Source organism: Gigantopelta aegis, chromosome 3 (genome assembly GCF_016097555.1).
Source record: "Gigantopelta aegis isolate Gae_Host chromosome 3, Gae_host_genome, whole genome shotgun sequence".
In the NCBI taxonomy this organism is placed as follows: Eukaryota; Metazoa; Mollusca; class Gastropoda; order Neomphalida; family Peltospiridae; genus Gigantopelta; species Gigantopelta aegis.
The window spans coordinates 29,172,622-29,194,067 of NC_054701.1; the positions used below are offsets into that span (position 1 = coordinate 29,172,622).

At 35.2% G+C, this 21,446-nt stretch overlaps 1 protein-coding gene across 2 annotated transcripts in view; it reads right to left on the reverse strand.

Annotated features, from left to right (window-relative positions):
* Window positions 1–4,715: 4,715 nt before the first annotated feature.
* Window positions 4,716–21,446, reverse strand: part of LOC121367842 (LIM domain kinase 2-like) — a 45,490-nt gene continuing 28,759 nt past the window's right edge. For both annotated transcript variants that reach the window (XM_041492257.1, XM_041492258.1), the window contains 12 exons: window positions 20,599–20,734; window positions 18,781–18,890; window positions 17,439–17,642; window positions 16,608–16,701; window positions 15,456–15,715; window positions 13,778–13,961; window positions 11,866–11,952; window positions 11,562–11,649; window positions 11,034–11,203; window positions 10,148–10,384; window positions 9,133–9,287; window positions 4,716–8,395 (listed from right to left, as the gene is read on the reverse strand). In XM_041492257.1, coding sequence (XP_041348191.1) covers window positions 8,122–8,395; window positions 9,133–9,287; window positions 10,148–10,384; window positions 11,034–11,203; window positions 11,562–11,649; window positions 11,866–11,952; window positions 13,778–13,961; window positions 15,456–15,715; window positions 16,608–16,701; window positions 17,439–17,642; window positions 18,781–18,890; window positions 20,599–20,734 — 1,999 coding nt within the window. In that variant the 3' untranslated portion in view covers window positions 4,716–8,121. The remainder of the gene's footprint in view (window positions 8,396–9,132; window positions 9,288–10,147; window positions 10,385–11,033; window positions 11,204–11,561; window positions 11,650–11,865; window positions 11,953–13,777; window positions 13,962–15,455; window positions 15,716–16,607; window positions 16,702–17,438; window positions 17,643–18,780; window positions 18,891–20,598; window positions 20,735–21,446) is intronic.

The window sequence follows — 21,446 nt, forward strand, 5'->3', positions numbered from 1 at the left end:
ATACACTACTGCTAAAACACCACCAAAATATCAAAAACATACATCTATTTCATTGCAATTACAGTTTCAGACCATGTCGGTAATTTGCTCAACTGGAGCAGGATCAGACTCTGTTGGTAGTTTTCTCACCTATGGTGATTTCGTTATAGGATTGAATTCTCTCTGTGAACCCATTCTTTGAATGTGTTTTCCCCCACAACTGATGTTATCAAAAGCTATGGTATGTGATGTGCGTTTTACGGGAAAGTGCATAAATTATAAAAGATCCTTTGCTGCTGCTGGACAAATGTAGCAAGTTTCCTCAAGAGACTATATATCAGAATTACTAAAAGGGTCAATTTATTGGTTCCCTTTTAACGCAAACAGACTATACTATATTATATACCATATATTTGCATAAGACTAATTTCAAAAGTTGTTACAATAGAGTGAAGGTATGCAGCTCCCTGTCAAGTGCTTTTTCTACTAAGAGCTTTTTTTGACCCTGATACATGGGTCCAACACTGCCTGTTAAGAGGACTGCCACTGGTTGCAAAAACCTTTCTACAAACAAAGACCTTTGACTGCACACATGGATGTCCACAGAATAATATTTCAAGCAAGAAACTAAGTATTTAACAGAACTTTTGCTTGGATTATTTAGATAAAAATTCCAACAACAATTTTATAATATACCGTAATACATATAATAAGGAACGAACAATATATTTATATTTAAATATTTTATTGGTTCTTTTCACAAAGCAGTATAAAAAAAGGATTGGTCCAGAAAACAGTTACCATATACAAATTGGTCAAGACAAAAAGTGAAGTAAATATCTTCATTATAACTGTTGGTCCAGTGAAATAAATACATCTCTGACAGTTTCATATTAACCCCTATGATGCTATAGTGTCTCACTGAAAGTACACACACATTCAAATCTGTTTATAAAGCCACCTCTGTTAAACAACAACCTATCATAAGAGGCCATCACACCACATTGTAAAATTCAGCCAATGTATACTGGTTAAAAGAAGTAGGGGGTATTTGAATTAAAATATAAATACAGTAGAATCTTGTTGGGTTGAACTCAGGAGGGTTGCATACACAGATACATTCGAATCAAAAACAAACTCCCCAGTTACACTTGTTAACTGAATGGTTAGGTCGAACTATCCGATGGGTCAAACACTTTCTCAAGCACCGACTGGGTTCGAGTCAAGGGGATTCAACTGTATATATGCAGGAGCATCAGAAACAAGTTGGTACGGCCATGAAAGCAATTTACATTATGAGATCTATACTATGCGAGTGCCATAGGAAAAGAAAAAAACATTCCTGGCCCAAAAAGTACCGCTTCCAATGCCACTGATATGGAATGAAACATACATGAAATAATAAGACATCAACGCAATACCATGGTCTGAAAAGACTAGGTAACTGCTTCAAACATCAATTTATAATAAAATGTTTATGAATACCATGATTATAGTGTGGTCTTTTACAACTGGTGTTTGTTTTACAAAGATGGCCACTTGACTAAATGTGACTGAAAAAAGTACATCAGAAACATTCTGCATGAAATATACACGCATGTAAATAAAACTCAATTGTATAAGATTCAATGTTTAACATCCATCCCCACCCAGGACACATTCCACAGACAGGTAGATTTTTACAATACAACAAAAGATTTTTTCAAATCTGTTAGCTCTGTGGAGTTTAACTTTGGTTGATCCATATACATATTATACGAATGTATAAACCGCACAAAACCAAACTGACATTTACATTGGTTCCTACTTAAGTAGAAAATAAAATTAATAAATTACATGATTATACATTTCAACATTCAATAAATACTTGGCACATGAGTTTAGTACGTATTTATTACCTGCAGTCAATAATTTTCATTGTCTATCAAGTCCTTTAGAACTGATGTTCATATAGATTCTTTGGTGTTTGTTAAACACATCTCTGATGTCAACATGTTATTTATGAAAACCATATCTTCATGAATTCTATGATTTTAACACATCAATGTCATAAACATTGTATTTAACTAAAATGAAATGGACTCTTTACTATATATACAAAATGTAAATTTAGAATTTTCAATTTTTTTCTTTGTCAAATTAACAAATTCTTAAGTGTCTCATCTTATTTATGTCTTATTCTTAATCCTCTTCGTGTGCGGTCACACATAAGACATAAATTATTTATGTACCAGATAATTTTTACAAATGCAACTCTATGACATACATGTAGATGTCAATTAATTTATTTTATTTTATTTTTTGAAACAAATAAATTATGAATTTAAATAAAGCTATACTGCTGGATGTATAAGTAACCTTCACAACAAGATGACAATTAGTCGGGGGGGGGGGGGGGGGGGAGTAGGAGTACACTGTAGAGTGTTTGTATACTTTTTATAAGGAATAAACTATGACAGACCAACTTGTCAGGCGCACTGCTCTAAATACACTTACAACTACTGGATTGTGCACACCCCATTTGAAAGAAAAATGTAAATTTAATGATATCACATGGTAATATCCAACATATGTTGACAACTAATTTGAAGGCACCTGATTGGCTGCCTCATGGTAATGACCTAGATATCAAAGGCAAATTATCCACTGAACATACCTTCCAAATTATATTAATTGTAACTCAACTGTGCAAACACAATCAATATCAATAAGATTAAGTTAGAAATAACATTTAAATTTTTATTATTTTTTCAGGTTATGAAAGAAATCAATACAGTAACTATACTCATCTATTACATAATGTTTATCTTACAACTTATTAAAAAATGTATCCTACTAGCTTTTGCTTGTCTGATATGTTTAAAACAACTTCTTGTTGGACGAGTTATAAGATAAATGGTATCTAGTGGTCACTTATACAGTGTTCTCTACATGTTAAATGTCACTCTCATAATATTATAATAACCATTCTCTGAATATCACTTTTATGGTTTATGTGGATTTATATTTTTTAGGGCAATGCATATAATAAATGTATATACATCATGGACCAGTGAAGATTTTATTTCTGCACTAATTATACTTGCTTTTGAAAACAAATATGCCTAAAGATAAATATCACATATACTGCTACAAATATCATGTAGACTAGTGTACATGTAGCTATTAATAATACACAAAAGACATACACTAAAACAAAACCAACAAGTTTTACTTTCTGATACAGCACATAACATTATTGGCAGCTAGCAGAAAAGTGTATATTTTAGACGATATAAAATTAATACAATTATAAAAATAATTATGTAGCAACTGGCTTTAATGGGCTGCAGCTACATGTGTAAGAATCTGTATTTCGAATTCCATGTGTCTGATCAATTTATTATTATTATTTTCTTTTTTTTTGCACATACAAAAAATATTTTGTACATTTTAACAGTTTGTATACATTCAAAACATTATTATTATTGCTACAACATTAGCATCAGGAGTTGACAGGCAATGATATATTAAGTCACCTTTCAAATTACAATGTACATAATCTTCAGTTATGGATGGTGGGGTGGGGTGGTGGTGGTGGGCAGTATGAATGTTTTAGTGCATTTAACAATGGAGGTAAGAGGTGAAAATTAATGGACTAAAACATTTGGGCAGTTTAATTGAGCATCTGACCCCATGCTTATAAAATCTTTCGTCTAGACAAGGTTGTAAAGTCGCAGTTATCAATCTGGGAAAATGGAAACTAAGTTTGGTTAATATAAAATCCTGCAACACATTTGAATAAAGTTACAACAGAGTGCAACAAGAGTCTGTGATGTTGAAACAGAACTTGTCTCCATAACCATTACTTCTCAGAGGTACGTGGATTTTTAAAAATATGAAAAATGTATTTTGTGGTATTTGAAACATCAGAATGACCAGAAACACTTCTGATGCATGGAAATGGATAAACTAAACAATAAAAATTAAGTAGTATCCAATTTTAATTATAAAAAATCAACAAATAGTGAAAAAAAAAAGTGTAGTGTTTTAAAAACTATGGTTTGACAATTTAATAAAGTCTGGAACTTTTAACAGGTCATACATACTGTCTGGACTTTTAACATTTTATAAGCATGGGCCGTTAACATGTATGATTTAATTAGATGAAGTGTTCCAATGATGATAACGATCGAATGGAAAATCCCGCAGCCTCGGATGTGTATGACCAGTTGTGGAGCACCCACTCTGAGCTGTACTAGGACAAAACGGCTGATGACCCTACAAATCCAGCTACCGGTTTTCACAAATATATTAACTGCAGAGAACTGGTTAGAATGTGAAAAACCTAATGGCTGTACTGTAGCTACTTTATTTTACAAACTTTCAGTTAGTTAATAAATGTTAGCTGAATGACAATTTGTTAGCAGCATCCCAACATAAACAAACAATATTGGCTATTGGGGAAATGTGGACATTATGTGTATATTATATTAGCAGTACGTTAATCTTCTAGCCACATGCTTATAAAACTTCCGACATCTAGACTCAATGCTTTAAAGGTCCAAATTATTAGGCAGACTAAAATATATAACAGCCTTTTTTAACCATTAAGGAAGGAAGGAAATGTTTTATTTAATGACACACTCAACACATTTTATTTACGGTTATATGGCGTCAGACATATGGTTATGGATCACACAGATATTGAGAGAGGAAACCCGCTGTTGCCACTTCATGGGCTACTCTTTCCGATTAGCAGCAAGGGATCTTTTACATGCACCATACCACAGAGAGGGTAGTACATACCAAGGCCTGGCTGGAACGAGAAATAGCCCAATTGGTCATTGCTTTTTGGCAGCATAAAATAAAAATATGGTTAGCTTACAACAGTAAGCAAAAAATAATAGCAATATGTGTAAAAGACACATAAAATTCATTATTTAGTAGATCAGTGTAAATCTAGGCACAATAAACATTGCATATGATAAATTTCTGCATAGATAAAATCTGAGAGAAGTACCTGGATATCAAACTGTTTTGAGAAAGAACACACAAAGCAATCAACAAACAATGAAATGAAATAATTACAAAATGTCGATTCACCGCTCCAATTTACAACGTCTTCATAAAGAATACATTATCTAGTGTTATCTTATGTAACCACATTGCTCAGGTTTTTAGCACTATTTTGCCTTCAGTATTAATAATCAGATTACAAACCTCAAACACATGCCATACTGCCCTTGTTATGAACAAAATATCTAGTCGGTCAATTATTGCCTACAGTAACTGTGCTTATATATTAACTGCACATCACTTATAATAATTTATATTTACATAAATATTGATATGGTCCCATTTGCAAACCAGTATTTATAAGCAAATGGAATTATAAAATGTCCATTTTCAAAATGTAAAACATACATGTATATGTATATGAACCTTGCATCTAATATCAATCAATATCAACTGTGACCCCATTTTATGAAGCAATCTTAGCACCAAGATCACCTAAGTGCATATCGTAGCTTCACATTTAAGCGCTAAGATCGCTGCGTAAAATGTGGCCTATATATACAACAAAACCTGTGTTAAGCAGCTCTATAAAGCTGTTGGATAAAGAGGCCAGGTCTACTAAATGACTTGGAAGAATCACAAGATGGTCTTGTAAGAAAGATGGTTTCTAATACCGCTGACACGCCAAAGACACAAAGAGTTTTGATGTGAATCAATGCACATTCAGTATGGTAATTTTCAGTTGTTACTAAACCAACTTCGGTTACAAAGCGCTTCAGTTCACTTTGAACCCATTCCACTTTCACATGTCGAAGTTGGAATTCACTACCTGTTCTGGTTAGTTGGCGCTGAATGCTATTTGGTTCGGTTCCAGTTACACTGTCACGTCATATGAAAGTGACTAGACAGCCTCAGACTGAATGACATATGAAAGCAATGGAACACTGCTATTATATCTTAACCATAATTGGTGAACACACACCAAATACTTTCAGTGGCTTGGAGTTTGATGCACTTTAAATTAGCAGTTGGTATGTAAATGGTTAACATTATCAAATCCAGTTTAAAGCACATCAATGTGCATTAGGGAAGCCAAATTTGGTGAGTCAAGAGAATTAGTAGAGGTGGCTACATACCTAAATACATATGTCTGCAGCAGTGTGACTATACAAACATCAAAACTATAAAGTCATCATCCTGTCTAAAAATAGTATCTCTGTACAGGTCCAAGTGATAGACTAATCTAGATCCTGCTTTCTAAACAACAACAAATAAACAAATACATCAGCACCTCCAATATGTGTAGCACAAATATTTAAGATTTTAAAATAAATGCCATAATACCATCTTGTAGGACCAGTAATTTATCTACATATATATATATATATATAAATTCTAAAAACTGAAGAATAAAATAAATAACAACCTCAAACTATTTTAGCACTGAGTGCAATATTATCCACATATCACTATCAAAGCAGACAATTTGTAGATTATAAATAGAACAGCACCAACTGTGCATGTGATATTTCACCAACAAACCTGTGAAGGAATAAAATTCCTAATGAATAACATTCTCAATATAAAACACTGTATTACTGCATTGTTATATGTATATATTGTATTACTCACTGATCATTTACTTGTATAGTATAGAAACTCCCTCTCAGCATTTAGTGGCATATGACAACTAACAGTAGTTTAAATCATTCTTGTTATCTACTGGCTGGGTGTGAAAACTAGTTAAACTATTCCCTTCTTATTTACTAACAAGGCATGGAAACTAGTTCAAATAACTATTTTTATTATTTACTGACAGCACCTAGGGCCTGAATTTACAGACTGTTTTTTTTTCTTTTTCCTTTTAATGAATATTTACAATGATTAATCACATACGTTGAAGAAAAACAGGTTTCGTAAATTTGGCCTGTAATGTTTGACCACTCTTTATCGAGGTCTCCCTTCCTACTGTCAAAACCTCATGCTATGCCTCTTGAGATCGGAGCCTAAGCCTGTAATAATAAATAGATGATTCAGCCAGACTAATAATAATTACATCATTACCACATCGCCCACACAGTCCTTGATGTGAACAAATGCTCTCGCTCGTGTGTGCCCGTTCGTGGGTACTCGTACAAAACCATTTCTACATGGTAAAAAACATGCTTGCCTGGTCACATGCTGATATACTTTTTAGATATTGGGTAAATCTGACAATACCTCACAGATTTGTTTTCATTCCAATTGCTCTCCTAAAAAAAGAGTTTATTGCTCACCATCAATTTTGTAACCATAAACACTGCCAACCCTTCAGATCTCAAGAATGCGGACACTATTTGGCTTCACTGCACAGGGGCAGACACATTTTTCTAGTGAAAGGGTGCAACTTTAAAAAAGGGCCCCAATAGTATTCTAAAGTACTCTGTCATATATAAATATACAACCAGATTCGTCTAGTTAACCATGATATTACATCCTTATTCTCCTCATCCCCTCACAAAAAACAACCTCATTATATACATTTGTTAAACACTGGATTCTCTAGGCACTTCAGAGTTCTAGCAGGATTCGCACACACATCCTCCTCCTTCTAGATCTGCTTCTGCTACAAGACACCCACTTCAATCAAGATAAATAATTTGGCTTTCTTCATCTTTAAAACTGTCCTTCACATTCCATATCCATCATGATGTCTCTTGATTATCTGACAACACTGTGACAATATTCTCAACACCATTTTTCAAGGAAAAAGATCTTTTTCTTCTTCTTCAAAATTGTCATCACCCAACAATTTAGCTTCCTTATGATATGTACAATAAGTTTAGTAGCTGAAAATATCAACAGGTCAAAAAAACCTGCTCTAATCATTTCAGTCATGATGAATTTAATATTCAAGGTACAAAATTAATAGCTCTTTTGCAGTTGTAGCAAGCTAGCTAAAACATATCATTTGCACTTGAGGCAAGCTAGCTCAAATTTCATTTTAACATCTGTTAACAGTCAACACGTAACATTTGCTCTTGAGGCAAGCTACTAAAATTTCATTTCAATGTCTCTAACAGTCAAAACATAACATTTGCTCTTAAGGCTAGCTATATAAAATTTCACTTTAACATCTAACAGACAAATATAACAAAACACGACTCAAGCATCTGGACACGTTTTTGGTGATGACTCGACTGATTCCGCACTAATTTGACCGTTTATCTTATTCTGTTCCTCTATAACCTCCAGACTAGATCGTTTGCATTGTGTTGGTTTGGTGTCTTTCTCATTGTTCTTTTCACTGTAGAACTTCTCCTTGACCCTGTGGTAGAAGACGACGGGGTCGTCCTGGAGCTCGCACGGCAGTGACATCCCGTGCTCCGCGTTCAGGTGAAGAGCCTCGCACAGGTGGGTTATCTTATCAAAGTTGGGCCTGGAACAACAATGAAAATGACTGTGTAATGAACTGGAATACAAATGACAGAAACAGTTTTTAAAACTCTGTAGTGTCTTGCTAACTTAAGGGTTATCATGAGTCTTTCATCAAAGAAGAACAGGATAAGTTTTAGTTTTGCCAAAATTAAAAATCAACAAAATTTCCCAAATAAAAAAGTGCCCTTCTTAGTTTAGACATGGGATATAAACAATACATTCGGTCTGGCACAATTATTGCACTAGTTAGGACAACACTTTAAAAAAATAAAATAAAATGGGCAAAAAATATTTACAAGTAAGCTTAGATAGAATAACACCTAAGAGTCAAGTTAGTTCACTTAAGTTTAACAGAAACAGCCTTAAAGACCAAACAAATTCATAGACTTTCAAAGACTTTTTACCTGTCATTTTCAAAGACTTTTACATAGTGGTCAAAGACACTAGAATGCGACAAAAATACCAAATCAGTTTGTTTATGTTGCTATCCATGGTGAAAAAGTGAGCATTTTTACATGCATCATGACAGATTAAACCTTGTAACTGAAAATATCAAATGTATGCAGCTGTAAAAGATATGATTTGTGAGAATGTAAAGACTTTTTAAGACTCTTATATCAACTCAAAGACTTTCAAAGACCTAAAAATATTTTTTTCAAATTCAAAGACTTTCAAGAAATTTAAAGATGCTACGAACCCTGTGGAGACGTGTAAAGGATGTTTTTAATTTTGTTTCACCTGTTATCCGGCGACATCTGTGTACACATGGCCGCCAGCTTGAGGAAGGATGATGGGTAATCAGGACTCAGTCTGCTGCTGAACACGTCGATGTTCAAACCAAAGTCGATCGTACGAGGCATGTAGTCTGGGTCAGCCGGTACCCGCGCTATTATCTACAACACAACATGACAACAACTTACTATGGTTTTCCTTTTTATGAACGAGAACATATCTTTATTCTTGTGTAACACCTATGCTTATATAACCTTAAATTCTACACTCGACTTTAGCAGTTTGCTTTTGTTTTTGTTTTAATGACACCACTAGAGCACATTGATTAATTAATCATCGGCTATTGGATGTCGAACATTTGGTAATTCTGACTCGTAGTCATCAGAGGAAACCCGCTACATTTTTTCCTGACGCAGAAAGGGATTTTTTATATGCACTTTCCCACAGACAAAAAAAGCACCTTTGACCAGTTACGGTACACTGGCTGGAATGAGAAAAAATATAATCAGCTGAATGGATCCTCCGAGGTGGTTCGATCCTACGACGCAAGCACCTTAAGCAAGCACTAAAACGACTGAGCTAAATCCTGCAACCTGATTTGATCAGTCACAAGACTTTATCTATATGCTATTTGCATGAGTGATGTAGTACTGAAACACTGAGTGTAAAGTGTTCAGGTTTTTAAAGATCAGTTTAGCTTTTATCATAGTACTTATTTTGGCCTCAGACTGTATACAATTTTTGTATGGTCCATGATATGGAAATGGGCCCTGTCTTTATTAAACCTAAACATCTAACCCAATTTATAAAATTTAATATAATTTTTTTAACATTTCAGATTAAATCTACTCTACTTTATGAAAACTATTTTATGCAAAATAGGTGAAGTCAGATAAAACTGAAAAATCACATCTTTATTAGTTATGTAGTACTGTACATAAATATGATGTTCCACTGTCAGCATTTATAATTCCAAGTTCGATGTGTAATTACAACAGAAAAGGCTTAAACCTGGATGTACCTCACAAACAACAATGCCATATGAGAATATATCCACGTTCTCATCATATATGCCTGTGGTCATCATTTCTGGAGCCATCCAGTAAGGGCTGCCAACTACTGTGTAACGTTTCCGCCGCGTGAATCGGCGCTTTGTTGACTTCGGTTTCTTGTCCCGTTCCTTCTCCATCATATGGATCTCCAGTTGCTTTGGCATAATTTTGGCAAGTCCAAAATCGGCGACAACAACAGATTTATCCTGAAATTAAAATATTTCAAATTAACATCTACTTCATAAAAATTATAAAAATCTACACAAAGGGGTTGCTTAGATACTGCTGGCATAATATTAAGTAGTGAAGTCTTCAATCTTACAAAAAATATAATACATGACAGAGTAAACAGTATATTTGTAAAATTTAGCTAAAAGAAATTTGTGAATATAATGCCATTGGCAAATTATTCATTTAATGTTTGTTTTAATGAAATGGTTCTTCACAAATATTTAATTTTATTATCATACAAGGGGCTACATTAATTCTGTTTATTTTTTATTTTTTAAATCTGCACTGACTACAGTATACGTGGAAGTTTTATGTACTAAAAACAGAGTTGCATGGGTTACACGACTCGAAATATACACTGTGAATACATTTCTTCTCAACTAATGCTTGTTATTATAAGCATGTCTGCAAGCATTTTAAAGAGCTAAATACACTAAATATCAAAAACAAATGTTGAACAGCCACCACAGAGAGAATCAGAAAGTGGCCTTTTAAAACAGGTAAATACTGAATACAGATGGCAGCTAGAGCAGGTTTGACTGCATATATTTTCAGGCTATATTTTGATGAAACATTTTAGTAGATCGTGCAGCCATGCCTTTATAAATGTTTTGAATTACTGACCATTCTGACTAGACAGTTGTGTGATGTGAGATCCCGGTGCATGATACCCATGGAATGCAGGTACGCCATACCATCAGCAATGTCGCGTGCAAACTTGATCCGCTCAACCCACGGAATGTCTCGACTGATGTCATGTAGAATGTCAGTTAAAGTGCCACCCGCTATATAATCTAAACAAAACATCAAAATACAGAACTAATAAATGCTATTATATACAAACTTTAGCAATTATTTCCAAAAGATGTTTGTTTCAAACATAATTTTAAAATATGAAAAGAGTAAACCAAAATATATGGATTTTTAACTGCATTATACCTGTAGTTTTATTGCTAATAATTGACCTCATAAACATATATGTAATATCAGAATAGTAATATCAAAGAACAAACCTAATGCCTCTACATGAATTTCACATTCAATGCACTACACACATTTTTAAAGTTTAAAGTTCAAACATTTTCCTATTACAATAAAATAACAAGCTTGTCAAAAATTACAATTTACATCAATATTTAGTTGTTTTTTTACCTGTGATTAAATTGAGCTTTTTGTCTTTGTAAAGAACACCCATAAATTTGAGCACATTAGGATGATCCAAATTGCGCAACACAGAAACCTGAAAGAAAAGGATATCTATATATCAATATCTAAAAGTAAATGGAATATATTTTAATTGTCCTTCAGAGGCAAATATGCAAATATGACTAGTATTTTTAGTTTAAAATTTTAGTCGTTTCAAGAATTAGCTGCACTGCCCATTTTCAACATGAAATAAATTTTTCAAAGTTCAAAAGAGAAAATGAAATAAACAAAACAACAACAAAACTCTCACCTCATGAAGAAAACTCTTTTGGGCATCTTCATCAAACCTAAAAAGTTCTTTCAAAACCATCACCTCACCGGTCACTTTGTGTGTTACCTGCAGTTAACAAAACAAAAACATGCATTCCAGTTTATTTCAAACTACAGTAAAATGTAATTATTCTTATTTTGATGGGACCAAATAGACTGAGATAAATATAATTCAAGATAAATAGTTGTTGGTGAAAATTATTAAATTAAATTTTTCATGTATTAAAAATATTATTTTTTCTAAGTTTAGTCAAAGCAAAAAAATTGCAGTGAGCAAGAGATAAATAAATATTGCTCAAAATACACAATAAACGTTTTAATAACCAGGTACATGAGCCGGTTTTGCTTTCCATCTTTAAGTATTATACAACTAGAACTGCTTCTCAATTTCTACCTTTTGCTTTGACAAGATTAAACTTTGAGAAACAAAGATTGCTTCCTAAATCACAAAATTTATTTCAAGCCTTGTTAGTAACAATTTGGTCCATGAATAACTGACAACTCATCCATCACATTAGGGATATTATGAACATCAAATAAATTCCCAGACGACAATGGCTAAAGCTGTTCCATACAAAATTTCTATCAACAAATACTGTGAAACTCCTCTAAACTGGAAAGTCACTGATCTTACCTTCAGAGCCTGACCAAAGAATCCCTGATCCAGCACCTCTCCATGCTGGAGGTCATTGGTCTTACCTTCAGAGCCTGACCAAAGGATCCCTGACCCAGGAGGTCACTGGTCTTACATTCACAGCTTGACTAAAGAATCCATGACCCATCAAGTCTCCATGCTGCAGGTCACTGGTCTTACCTTCACAGCCTGAGCAAAGAATCCATGACCCAGGAGGTCACTGGTCTTATCTTCACAGCTTGACCAAAGAATCCATGATCCATCAAGTCTTCATGCTGCAGGTCACTGGTCTTACCTTCACAGCTTGACCAAAGAATCCCTGACCATCTCCATGCTGCAGGTGACTGGTCTTACCTTCACAGCCTGACCAAAGAATCCATGATCCATCAAGTCTTCATGCTGCAGGTGACTGGTCTTACCTTCACAGCCTGACCAAAGAATCCCTGACCATCTCCATGCTGCAGGTCACTGGTCTTACCTTCACAGCCTGACCAAAGAATCCCTGACCATCTCCATGCTGCAGGTGACTGGTCTTACCTTCACAGCCTGACCAAAGAATCCCTGACCATCTCCATGCTGCAGGTGACTGGTCTTACCTTCACAGCCTGACCAAATAATCCCTGACCATCTCCATGCTGCAGGTCACTGGTCTTACCTTCACAGCCTGACCAAAGAATCCCTGACCATCTCCATGCTGCAGGTCACTGGTCTTACCTTCACAGCCTGAGCAAAGAATCCATGACCCAGGAGGTCACTGGTCTTATCTTCACAGCTTGACCAAAGAATCCATGATCCATCAAGTCTTCATGCTGCAGGTCACTGGTCTTACCTTCACAGCCTGACCAAAGAATCCCTGACCATCTCCATGCTGCAGGTCACTGGTCTTACCTTCACAGCCTGACCAAAGAATCCCTGATCCAGCACATCTCCATGCTGGAGGTGACTGATCTTACCTTGACAGCCTGACCAAAGAACCCCTGATCCAGCACGTCTCCATGCTGGAGGTGACTGATCTTACCTTGACAGCCTGATCAAAGAATCCCTGATCCAGCACGTCTCCATGCTGGAGGTGACTGATCTTACCTTGACAGCCTGACCAAAGAATCCCTGATCCAGCACGTCTCCATGCTGGAGGTGACTGATCTTACCTTCACAGCCTGACCAAAGAATCCCTGATCCAGCACATCTCCATGCTGGAGGTGACTGATCTTACCTTCACAGCCTGACCAAGGGATCCCTGACCATCTGATGATCTTACCTTCACAGCCTGACCAAAGAATCCCTGACCCAGCACTTCTCCATGCTGCAGGTCACTGGCGCGGAAGACTCGGTGGGACTGAGATTGCATCCTCAATGAGTGCGACCTCCCAAGGTCAACACTTCTCTGCTTACATGGTGGGACTGGTGAAGGGGACTTACTCCTCCGCCGGTTTGGACTACAGCTAGACACACAGAGAAAAAAACACTAGTTAAAATCAACTTGGACAGTGATGATGCAAATATAGTGCCATACAGAATTTATAACAAACCTTAAACATGATTATTATTATTTCACAATCGATGTTAGCAACGTTCAGTGATGTCAAATACAGTGACACTGAAAGATGTCAATATCATAGCCATGACTGTTGCAAGTTACAGCTGTAAAAGCAACTTCAGTAGCACCAGATGTGTGCCATAACAGTTTTAAATGTATTATTATCACTATTTGTCATAACGATAGTATGGGAAAAAACTATATTTATGTAACCGTTTATTATAGACTATATGGGTAATAAATGTATGCTAAGATTCAGTGATGTTCCCCAAGTAAACTCTCATGGACTAGCAGCTAGCAAGGACTATAAAAGGAATACTCCTTTCCTTTCCCAATTTGTTTTCAGTTACTGTCTGAGAAGACTGTGTCTACTTACTTGCATGATTAAATGGAATATAAAAGAATATTTAACAACAAATATTCATTTTCTTTCCTTATTACTTTTCAGTTACAGTTTGAGAAGACAAAGTCTATTTACTAGTCTATCATGATTACAAGGAATATATATATAAAAAAATTTAACGACAAATATTCCTTTCCTTTCCAATATGTTTTTTGTTATAGTCTGAGAAGACAATGTCTACTTACTGGTATGATTACAAAGAACATAATAAAAGGAATATTTCCGTACAATCTAATTAAAATTAGCTCCACTATTACATGTGGATCTAACAGCAGCCAGTTGGAGCTCATGTCCACCAATCAAATCCTTACTTGCAGAATCCTGCCAGTGATTTAAAAATAATTTGAAAATATTCCGAATTATTCTGAGGGTATACGACATGTTTCGTGTGAATTACGAATGCCTTAAATCATGTTTTATTTTATAAAATAAATAATTTGTAATGTAAAACTGAAGACTGATTTAGTTGGGGTTTTTTTTATAAATAAATAAATAATTTTTAATGTAAAATAGAAGACTGATAACCCATCCCGTACGTATTGGTATGTTTCGCTGTACTGCGGCCACTAAAATACTCGCTTGATATTTTTAGAATTTGTATTCTCCCAAATAACGTTATAAAAGGCGAAATGTGATTGGTCAATATTTAAATTATTATTTACAGACGAAATGTTACCTGGACATTGGAGACTATGCAGTGTTGTTTGCAATCTGATTAAAATTAGTTCTACTGGTCTAAATAAGGCATTCGTAATTCACATGAAACATCGTATACCCTCAGGATAATTCGGAATGTTTTCAAATTATTTTCAAATCACTGGCATGATTCTGTAAGTAAGGTTTTGATTGGTGGACATGAGCTCCAACTGGCTGCTGTTAGATCCACATGTAATAGTGGAGCTAATTTTAATTAGATTGATTTCCGTAACAACAAAAAATTTAAATTTCTTTTGAGTTTGTTTCCAGTTATGGTCAGAGAATACACCGTCTACTTACTGGCGTGCCTTGAGTGTTGACTTCTGTCTGAGCCGGACGGGCACGTTGTTGACCATCACTTGTTCAGGCGAGGACACAGTGCTGCTGGATGGAGATAACGTTGATGTTGACGATGATGGTGATGTTGGAGACAGTGGTGACGGCGTTGAGGTTGGTGGAGGTGACAGCGTGTCCAGTGGGAGAGGGTGACGTAGAGGTGACGGATCTCGCTCCACAGTGACATGCAGCACGTTGGGGTTGTTCTTCAACAACTTGTCAATCTGCACAAACACAAATACAGCAAGCATTCAGAGACTACTGCTATAGCAAAACATGTCCCTTATCGGGTCCAACAAACTTTTATATTTCCAAAGTTCAAGGGCCACAACTCTGTCAAAAATAGATAAATCGTTATTAAAGTTAAATTTGATCTGTAATTGTAGATGATAAGGCTAAATTGTATAAACTCATGCAGCATAACAAAGTGATTTTCTATACTAAATTTATGAGTTAAATTCTCAAAAAAAAAAAAAAAAAACCAAATCTTATAATTACACCAACACAATTTATTTAGTTTAAAATACTTTTAAATCACTTTTTAACATCCTTTTTCCATTACCTGTTTTTTGGGTTGGTTTTAGCAATGTCGTCTACTGAGACTAGAGTAAATTGTATTAACAGTGGAAAGTGTGTAATTACAGCATGAAAACAGTTAAAAAAATAAAGAAAACACTATGTGAGATTTATGATATCATAAGGTATTATCCAACATGTTTGAGTTCAAGTTACAAACATACGATTGGGTTCTTACTTGTCAAGACCAACATGTCAAATACAAACTGTCCATTTAACTTTTCTATTGAGATACACAAAAAATGTGACTAACCACTGATCCTTGCATTTCTATTTAGGTTACTGGTTTGAGTTGCCTAGATAATTTCTGCTTTTCATATAATTCATTGGAAGCTAAGTACTACAAACACCTGGATGACTAAAAACATATTCTGTCAAAATTAATAATTTAATCAAACAGATGTAAAAAAAAACCTGTACGGTGTAATTTAATGCTTGAAAATGCTGTAAAAGTGAAAATACTTTACACCGTCTAATCATTTGGGTCCGTTTATTGTGTTGATCAGTGGTATTAGTGGTAAATATCAAATCTGTACAGACCTCTTCTATTGACTTGTCTTTCACAGCGGTCCCATTCACCTCCAAGATACAATCACCAATTTTTAAAGCTTCCAGTTCCGGACTGAGATCTAACCTAGGATTCAAAAGGAACATACAACTAATGGTAATGCTGGAGACTCAATCTGAAGCAACTTTTCTCCTCTGTATTTTAAAAAATATGTGTAGTTTTTCGCGTATATTGGTAATCTTGTCATTTTTATTTGAAAACTTGTTGCTCATTGTTCAATATTAGCTGGTTATATAATGTAGATATTTAAATAAACCAGCGAAATCAAGCAACAAGTGATGTCATTAAGAACAGAAATACAGACGAAAATTTTATTATTTATCTGTTACTGTTGCTATTGATGTCATGATAAAACTGGGTTGATGCCAAAGCCTAATGAAGATATGATCAATAATAACATGGATGTAGTAAATTTATTTATCTCACTCTTTACACAACTAAAAACTTTAACAATACTTAATCAAAAGTCATGTTTCAGTATTGCAGAGTAAATCCTGGGGCAGGATCTAGCTGTTGGTAAAGCACACGCCGCAGTAACATACAACTGGTATATCAAATACCATGATATGTGCTGTCCATGAAAGTGCAAATAAAAAGTCCCTTACAAATGGAAAAATGTAGCAGGTTTCCTTGCAGACTGTGTCAGAATACGTGTGAGTTCTATTGATGTTAAATAAAATCAAAACAAAAAGATCACCAAAAAACCCCCTTCAGATGTAGTGTACTTTGTGAACATTATTTTATCCAAAAAAAAAGAAAATGAAATGTGACAAAAATCGGAAAAATCATGTCCGTGTACTAACTCTGTGATTTTGATGAGCGGTGCCATCCTGGGCCCGTGGTTGTCTCTCTCTGTTGGCCGTAAGACCTGTCTGTGGACTGAGAGCGACACCCCCCGCTGTCTGTCAGGTGTGGGGGGGATCTCCACCAGCTGGATCGAGTGCAGTTTGCGACGCTCCGGAGTGGCAGCTAGTAGTGGTGTCACGACCTTCTTGTAACATATTCCACTGCAATCAAATAAATCTTAGTGGAGATACAGTAAATCACTGTAATAATAATAATAATAATAATAGTTTCTGGTATATTAATTTTTAAATATACTTTTTTTATGTGTGTATATATATATATATATATATATATATATATCTCACCTCCCTTTTATTTCTCTCCTTTGATGATTTCAATTTCATCCTATCTTTCAAATTCTTTTGTCCACCTCCACAACCCAGTCCTTGTCTTTTCAAATCATGTCTTTTGGGGTCATTCCACGTTATCTTTTGCTGTAGCCTTAGTTTGACCACATTGGAGAGTGTTCAGTGATTAATGCTGATAGTAAATGGCATTAAATTTGCAAATCCAAATGCTGTATCATTTTGATCAACCAATCCTTTGATTAATTTTTCAAAGAGAATAATAAATGAGTTACCAATTACTATAACATCTCAAAAAATACTATTTTTAACTGTGACAAGCTTTACTAAAAGTCAAATTAAATTAATTTCATGAGGGCTATAAACTTGATAAAAAGTGATCCCAAGTTTATTATTATACACATATTATCCAGTTACTTTTATTGCACTTCTCTTCAAATCTTTTTCTCCATATTTATAAAACTTTACAGCAGATATAAAAAGTAAAGTTTGTTTTATTTAACGACGCCACTAGAGCACATTGATTTTTTATCTTATCATCGGCTATTGGACATCAAACATATGGTCATTCTGACACTGTTTTTTAGAGGAAACCCGCTGTCGCCACATAGGCTACTCTTTTACGACAGGCAGCAAGGGATCTTTTATTTGCGCTTCCCACAGGCAGGATAGCACAAACCATGGCCTTTGTTGAACCAGTTATGGATCACTGGTCAGTGCAAGTGGTTTACACCTACCCAGTGAGCCTTGCGGAGCACTCATTCAGGGTTTGGAGTCGGTATCTGGATTAAAAATCCCATGCCTCGACTGGGATCCGAACCCAGTACCTACCAGCCTGTAGACCGATGGCCTACCACGACGCCACCAAGGCCGGTCAACAGCAGATATAAATACATGTGCATGTGTTTTTGGTTTGATTGTTGTTTAGAACTGTGTTACACTTTTAAAGTTATCATTTGCTATAACAATATATAAAAGATTAACAGTTTGATACCAGAAGAGTTTGGACCTCTCGACCAGGGCATATGGATCTCCATCACCGATGTATGACGAGCAGTGAAAACACTGGAAACATTCTGGGTGGTATCGGTGGTCTCCGGCAACCTGAAACACACAATAAAACCATTAAATACCATCTCTGATGTATAACGAACAGTGAAAACACTGGAAACATTCTGGGTGATATCGGTGGTCTCCGGCAACCTGAAACACACAATAAAACCATTAGATACCATCTCTGATGTATAACAAACAGTAAAAACACTGAAAACATTCTGGGTGATACCAGTGGTCTCCGGCAACCTGAAACACACAATAAAACCATTAGATACCATCTCTGATGTATGACGAACAGTGAAAACATTCTGGGTGATACCGGTGGTCTCCGGCAACCTGAAACACACAATAAAACCATTAAATACCATCTCCGATGTATGACGAACAGTGAAAACACTGGAAATATTCTGGGTGATATCGGTGGTCTCCGACAACCTGAAACACACAATAAAACCATTAAATACCATCTCTGATGTATGATGAACAGTGAAAACACTGGAAACATTCTGGGTGGTATCGGTGGTCTCCGGCAACCTGAAACACACAATAAAATCATTAAATACCATCTCAATGAGCAGTGAAAACACTGGAAACATTCTGGATGGTATCGGTAGTCTCTGGCAACCTGAAACGCACAATAATTTCACAGAATTTAATGTTGTGAGATATGAGATTATGTTATTGGTAACTGTTCTTGCAATACTGGCTACAGATTTTCAAATCTATTTTACTTTTTAGCATTACGATATACTAGTAAAACCGTCATAGGCTATGACATCACAATACTGCACCGTGACAGCCTACAATGGTTTCACTATGTTGTAGCACTAAGAAAATATAGCCTGAACTCCAAGTCTCTAGATGACAAGTGAGCAGTTGCTCAAGCTCACCATAAACTTGCCCAAAGATGGAAAGTGGATAGAGTTTCTGTACTCGTCTGTCATCATTTTGCTATAGTATGTATTGCTACTATATTTATTTTAGAAATGTGTCAAACTAATTTCCTTATTAGAAATTTCTGGCCTGGAATTATCATCAGGATACTTCCAAATGGAGAGGTTTATTTACCAGTGGAAATCACCATTGTGACTAAAATGTTTTGAATATAATGAAAAAACAAATTGCAGCAGTACAACAAGAATTTAAAAAAAAATTATGTTTTGCCTACCATAAACATCTTCAATGCTGTTGACAAAAAATTATTGCATCCATAGATGTCCAATAGGTGTAACTATAAAACAAGTTTCACGAACCTAGGACTTATAGTTTGTGAGAAATGGAGCTAGATGCTTAACTTTAACATTGAGCTAAATGCAAAAGTTGTTTCCATTATTGCCATCACCATTGACGCCAGAAAGGTAATACATGATGTATCTCGCCTTTTTACTTCATAAAGAGGAGATAAAAATATATATATTTAGAAACTTTCATCTGTTATACAATCTGACTGGAAAATATCCCTACCAAAATGAATTTTATCTTTAGAAATGCAGAAAATTACCTTATTATAGAAAACAAATTGAATGAAAGAAATTTATTTTGTGCATTTTTAACTATATAGTTTGTATTGTTTGCAATTATAACAATTCCTTTTAATCGTTTTGAAAATATATGATATACAGTAACAAACGTATCATAATCTCTTTACCAAGCTATATGATTTTAAAAATGTGTTACTGTTATAGATTACATGTCAATTGATAAATCTTCTGGGGTTTTAAAAATCTTATGAACATAACAAATTGGTGTTACTAACCATGACTGGCCCTACTATAAGTTCTGAGCACCCATTGCAGGCCTCTCCAAACTTGGACCAGTAGTCAGACCGGCAGTACAGGTGGCCATCCTTCTCAAAGTACCAGTTGGAAAGACATTTATTGCACTTGGAGCACCTGAAAAATTCAACAAAAACAACTCAGACTGGGCATTTAAAAACAAATATGTTATAAATATATTTTACCAGATGCTGAGTAAGGTTTTGATCTTTCTTTTTTTTTCGTGTTTTTTAAGAAAGCGGTTTCACTTTAACCCAGGGTTTAACAAATCCACTTGCCCTTGGTCCTGGCCAGTGAATGTATGGTCTGCACTAGTTGAAATTATCATCTGTATTGCTATAACACAGAGGACACCAGCCTAAGCTTCTGTGAGGGCTAGTGCCTTTCTCACACATTTGTTGAACACTATATTAACCAGACATTTTGAAAAATATATGAACATGATAAGAATGGTATTTTTGTTGGTTGTGTTACAAGAATCTATTTCTTGAAGTTTTTCTAGAGACATTATTATTCAGGATTGTTTAAACAGTCATCAGTCTCCCATGATTAGTATAGCAAAGATTGTGGTATGTCTATGGAAAATGGAAAAAAGAAAAAGAAAGACATGTTTTATTTAATGATGCACTCAACACATTTTATTTACGGTTATACGGCGTTAGACATGTGGTTAAGGACCACACAGATATTGAGAGAGGAAACCCGCTGTCACCACTTCATGGGCTACTCTTTCCGATTACGTCAGGTCATAGGGCTTTACGTGCACATTCAGAGCAAGCTGTTGTAGCGCACGCCTGTCCTGGGCACAAGAGCCGGCCTCAGCCGGCTC